We start from the raw sequence: 6,039 nt of genomic DNA on the forward strand, positions 1-6,039 counted from the left end.
CCAGAATGTTTTAGGTATTAGTTATTCCTGGGATCACGCATTGTCCAAGATTATATTCATATATTGACTTGAGAAATTCAGATGAAGGGCTATACTCTCTGTGGATCCCTCTTAGAATGTCAGCTTCTGCTATGCTTTTCATGTATGCACAACTTTTTACACAGCAACGATTTTGAAGTACTCTATTGAGGGTCTCTTTGATATCAGCATAAAAATATGATGATTAGTTGTTACATTTTCAAGTCAGCTACAAATATCTTTTCAAAAAAAAAAAAAGCCTTAGCATCTTTAGAAATTTGGTCAAATTTTTGCTTGCCCCTTATGCAAATGTTTTCAAATAAACCATAAAACTTGTTGTAAGTGCAATAATTCATTGGTAGTGTCTATTATGCCTATGAGTCGGTATTAAATTACTTAATTTTATCAATTTCAATAGTGGTCATTATTGAAGTTTGCACATTTATTGAAGGATTTTATCTTTTTTTTTTTTCTCCCTCCCTTTCTTTGCCTATTTATTGAGAAACTTAATCTTCACAATTTTGCATTCTAAACATAGACATTATAATTCTAACATATTAATTCCAAATTTTAGAATTCAATTTAATGCTCCAAACATTCCATGAATTTTATGGAGAGCTTAATTATGGTGGGCATGCTTTAGCACAAAGGATGATCGTGGAAACAAGATTAAGAAAATAAGTTCGAATCTTCTCTAATCAAAGTAAAAGTAAAACGACCAAGGAACTAGTGATAGAATATGCTTTTATTCACTTGAAGTTGTCAAATTTGAAAGCCTTTCATTTACTTCTTTCTAATAATTTTTTTATTTTGTTTTTCTTAAATCTTTTACTTGAATTCATATTTCAATGAACCTTTCTTCAACAAGTTCAATTAAAAACATATTAGTCTTATACTCTCATTGTTCCAATGGGAAGAAGAACCCATGATTAGCTTTTTGGAAAATTTTCAAACAAAATATTAGCTCAACAATTACATTATGTTCCCGAGTATTCTTCCTATAAAAAGAAGATTAAGCGTCGAATTGACTATTTCAATATGTTTTGTTCGCTCATGAAATACATCATAATGTTCCCGTTGAATTGGAAAGAAAGTTTGACAATAGAAGGAAACTTCACCAATAACTAAGATTGCTTGGGGTTGGATAATCTACCTTATTAGTTGAACTAACATAGCTTCTGATTATTATTCACTCTCATTAGGTGTGAAGATCGAACCATCAACTTTTAGAATGATTATTTAATCCATAGTCAAAATGAAACAACAAGTTTTGTTTGGTGGTTTAGAATGGGAGTGTTTTGGCTGTAAGCCAATTTGGAGGGAAAAGCTTACAAATTCAAAACTGGGATCAAACAAAAGCCCCTTTTTCCTCTCATTTCCTATAGAAGTTCGAACCTATAGAACGATTCTACCTACTACTCCAATTTCAAAGCATGAATTGAAAACCAAACCAAACCAATGAACAAAAGGGCGTGCGGCAACTAATTAATCGATCGCAAGATATTCCTTTTTGTGGAGAATTTTACGTTTTTGGTTAGCCCTAATTTTTCCTTTCCGGATTCTTGTTTGCCTCATTTCTGCTGTTGAATCCTCTACCTACCGCTTCTCTGTCTGTAATTCTTGGAGATAGATTGAGTATGTCGGAGAGCAGTGGACCTGATTTCAATCTACCGGATGAGATTCTGGCGGTGATTCCAACGGATCCATATGATCAGCTCGATCTTGCTCGTAAAATCACCTCCATGGCGATTGCTTCTCGTGTGTCGAATCTTGAAGCTGACATGATAAGGATGACGCAAAAGCTTAAAGAGAAGGAAAAAACCATTTATGACCTCCAGGAGAAGTTGTCTCACCTAGAGCACGCGAACCAGGAAGCTGAATCTAGGTTGAAGATTGCGCTCGATGATAATGTAAGTGGATACAGTGTTCGTTATTGGGAATACCGAATACTTGGAAGATTTGTTTTATTTTTTGTTTTTCTTTTTCATTGGCGTATAGATAACGAAATTTGAGCCAATTATGCTGGAGAAATGGCGATGGTTTTCACGGTATCTTTGATGTGTTGTGATATTTTTTGATTGAGAATGACAACCCCGTTTATCCGTTTTTGCTTAAATTCAATGGCTCTTGATTGTTCAGCATCTCAATTTTCCATGAAGACCAATGGCTGATAGCCCATTACTTTGCTTTTGGTTGACGAATCGAGAAACAGCCAAAATATTCCGAATTGTCTTCTTAATATCAGCACTAAAGAACATAAATTATCATCTGGCTCAGATTGCTAAGGACTATTTTCTTTTGAATAAACTGGAAGGGAAGTGTGCATTTGGGTTCTGTGTAATCTTTATAGTCCTCCTTACTTGAGCAGTTTCGTTAACTTGGTTCTTTTGGGGTTGTCTTGAAGATTGAAAATATATTATGGAATCTAATAACTGATCGAAATACCCAGATAATTGTTTGCCATAGAATATTTCATTGGTTTTAGTAAAATGCAAATCGTGGGAGTTTATCTGAGCAATCAGTTAGAGTATGACTTTCCTTTCAGAATGAAAAAAGAGGTGATTAATGCAACGTGTTTTTGCTTCCTCGGCTTTTATTTTGATAAATGCTTAAGCCTAATTTTCTAGTTCCTCATTGAAACATATTTGACCTAATGTTGGTTTTGTTACTCGTTATTGTTACATTTTTTTATGAAGACAAGGCTTGCTAGGGAACGGGATTCACTATCAATGACTTCAAAGAAACTTGGACGTGATTTGGCAAAGGTAAAATTGAGGTCACTCTTATACAGAAGCAAGTTACTTTTTTACCTCTGTTTCTGTCAAGCTTGACACGTGTGTAGTATTTAGCTTTGGCTACTAGTCAAGACTTCAAGTGAAATAACTGCTTTATGGTGCAAACTGAAAGGTGATCAGTCTTGTTTTGCTCATAGACTAAGATAAGAGCTAACATGTGAGGCCATTATGGCATTTGATATCTCTAGAACTTAAACATCTTCCTGGCTTCTGGAATAGAACGATAAAGACATTAGGATATGTATCTCAAAGATAAGTTCATCACCTTTTTAATGAGAAATATAAACTCAGCATCAATTTCTTGATTTCTTTTCCTCTTATATCATTCTGTGAGTTGGCTTCATGAGAGTTCGGTCAGGATCTTGGGAAGTTGGGTTAGGGTAATTAAACAATTGATTATGAAGGAAGATAAATAATGTCTATTTCTTTGTATAGCAAGGTAATTTTATTTATTTAGTATAGAGTTTGTGTACCTATTCCACCATGCCTCTAAATTTGTACTCTTGCTCTTTTCATTTTATAGTGATCGCTTCTCATGTTGTTCTATATAATTTTAGGCATATGAAATGAGTACTTCAATTCATGAGATTTCATATTTTTTGTTGTGAGTATGCTGTCTTTCTTATTGACAGCTGGAGACATTTAAGAGACAACTTATGCTATCATTGAGTGATGAATCCTCTGTAAGGTTCCCTAGTCCATACATTTTACCAGTTATTCTACGCTTGGCCCAATACATAATTCTTCATGTATAATTCTCCTGTAATGTCTTCTCTTACCAGCAAACTGAAACTGTTGATATTGGGACCTGTGATCAAGCAGTTCCTAAAGCATATACTGACAAGGGTATTATAGAATTCCTCGATCTCATTATTCTTAAATTTTGACATCTCAAGGAACCTTTAGTTTCCATCTATTAGTTATATTTTTGGTGCTCAATTGGACTTAACTTTCACCTGGACTTCAGATGAGGTAACTAATGGACACACTGCACATTCTTTCAGTGGTTCTACAGAGACGAGAAGCACTTTAAATGAAGGTATTATTTATTGCCGTGTTCAATGCAAATGATAGAATAGAAGATAAGGAATTGATAATAATTAGATTATAATCTAAATATCAATACCAGATCTTAAAACAATGCATTAGTCAAAATCCTAGAGTGTCGTTTTTGTTGCCAGTTGGCTTTCAAGAAATTTTCTTCCGCTTATGGTGGGTAAATTATACATTAATGGCAACGTTTCATCTCAAACAGGAAAACATATTGGACAAAGATTTTCATCGTCGTACATCACCCCAAGGCTCACTCCATCAGCGACTCCAAAAATGATTTCAACGAGTGTATCCCCCAGAGGGTATTCCACTGTTGCTTCTCCACAGATAACGTCTGGTTCAACTTCTCCAACAAAAGCTTCATACGATGGACGAATTGCACTATCTCCATGGTACCCGTCGAGCCAGCAGTCTTCAGCAGCAAGTTCTCCTCCTCGTTCTCGTCAACTGGCTGGTAAAAGAAAGCATTATGTTTTTCTTTTCAAGCTTACAATATTCTCGAACTTTTTGAAGCATGTTTTACAATTTTATATTTGTTTGCTTATTATTCTATTATGGATTTTATAGTTACCTATTACTGCAAACCTTTAAATTTGGATGTTCCCTTGGGATAAAGATTTCAGCTATTCCTTTGCCTGTTTTTATTTTGAATATTTTCTTAATCTTTTGCACTTAAATGGTGTAGGTCGCTCTACTCGAGTGGATGGCAAGGAATTTTTCCGCCTAGCCAGGTTTGTGTTTATATTCTACTTTTTTTTGAAAAGGAAACAGCCTTTATTAATCAATAAGATTTAGTACAAGAGATGAGTACTTGTAAATTGTGTTTATATTCTACTGGAATTACGTGTTTAATGATTTTACAAATAGAACAGAACGTGTTGACTAATGAATTTGTAATTTATTCCAGGAGTCGTCTGGACTACGAGCAGTTTAGCGCCTTCCTTTCGAACATAAAGGAACTCAATGCTCAAAAGCAGACTAGAGAGGTAGATTTATCAGTTTCTAACAGTTTGCTATCTTTTATATCTTGGGACCTTCTTTTGCTTACTAGTAAATGGTTTCAACTGCCTTTGCTTCCAGGAAACTTTAAGAAAAGCAGAAGAGATATTTGGGACAGATAACAAAGATCTTTTTCTGTCATTTCAAGGATTGCTTAACCGCAATGTTCACTAGGCCTCTCTCTTCTTGAGATTGTTTACATCACACAGGGTCTCTCCTTTTAGATTATTAGAGAGAAAATTCAAAATGTTTGTTCTCAACTGTCTTGCTCTCTCCTAAGGCGCATGTATGCTGCATGCAGACTCACTATGTTATTGTAAAATATAAAAGATCAAACCCTGTTGGAGTTGAAACTTCTTATTTCTGTAGAAACAATGAGTTTGGTTTTTAAGAAGAGTAAGCAATAGATTTGGAGGGGTGAAAGAGAGAGAGAGAGAGAGAGAGAGAGAGAGGGAACAAAAAAAGAAAAAAGGAAAGAAAAACCAGTTGAGTTATCTACCTCCATCATGTGCTTTGTAGTTGTAGCGTCTAAAGCTGCAGCCAGTCTCTGTGACAACTCTATTTGGGGAAAGTATTACTTTCAGTCCATGTTTCTCACTTTACCTACACATTCGAAGAACTCAAAGTCTGCTGTCAAGTTTGCATTTAAAGGAGGGAAGTCAGTGTGATCTGATTGAAAGAAACTAACTTGTTTATGATGAAGGTCAGTCTTTCACTAATATTATTTGTGAAATATCAGGGGCTGGCTTGCAAGAGAACCCAGAAAAGTGATCATCATATGCTCCAAAATCAGCTTACGTTCACTTGCAAGCTATCTGCTCCATCACAACGCCTACTTGTCTAGTCAGGTACCAACTTGGGTTAGATTAATCCGAAATTCTGAATTATTAGATGGTGACTCAGGGGGTAAACCTTAGGTAAAAGTTGTGGTTCTTTCTGCCAAGAAAACAGCTGGGAATCTTTCTGTTTTTTTCACTTTTCTTTTTAGGTTATATATGACTATGATAGTTCATTGATTTCAATTTTAAAAGTTTCCTACATTTGGCTTAAACATTTAAAAACCTCTTGCTCTTATCAAATGTTAATAGTCTTCTTATTATCATGTGATACTTTCTCTTTTTGTTCGTCTTTTAAGTATGATGAAGAGAATTGATGAATTGAAGTTAGTATACAG

General features: G+C 34.8%; 1 protein-coding gene across 2 annotated transcripts; it reads left to right on the forward strand.

The window, feature by feature from the left end:
* The first annotated feature begins 1,324 nt into the window (after positions 1 to 1,324).
* LOC120089521 (uncharacterized protein At4g15545) lies at positions 1,325 to 5,316 on the forward strand. Of its 2 annotated transcripts, XM_039047021.1 has the most exons (10): positions 1,325 to 1,551; positions 1,649 to 1,928; positions 2,715 to 2,783; positions 3,446 to 3,496; positions 3,596 to 3,659; positions 3,781 to 3,852; positions 4,069 to 4,320; positions 4,552 to 4,597; positions 4,774 to 4,852; positions 4,947 to 5,316. In XM_039047021.1, exons 2-10 carry the CDS (start codon positions 1,656 to 1,658, stop codon positions 5,037 to 5,039), a joined length of 999 nt encoding a protein of 332 aa, XP_038902949.1. In that variant the 5' UTR covers positions 1,325 to 1,551; positions 1,649 to 1,655; the 3' UTR covers positions 5,040 to 5,316. The 2 variants fall into 2 exon arrangements, with proteins under 2 accessions (XP_038902949.1, XP_038902948.1); XM_039047020.1 differs by having other exon boundaries at positions 1,327 to 1,928.
* Positions 5,317 to 6,039: the final 723 nt, after the last annotated feature.

The sequence above is a fragment of the Benincasa hispida genome, chromosome 10 (assembly GCF_009727055.1).
Source record: "Benincasa hispida cultivar B227 chromosome 10, ASM972705v1, whole genome shotgun sequence".
Taxonomy (NCBI): Eukaryota; Viridiplantae; Streptophyta; class Magnoliopsida; order Cucurbitales; family Cucurbitaceae; genus Benincasa; species Benincasa hispida.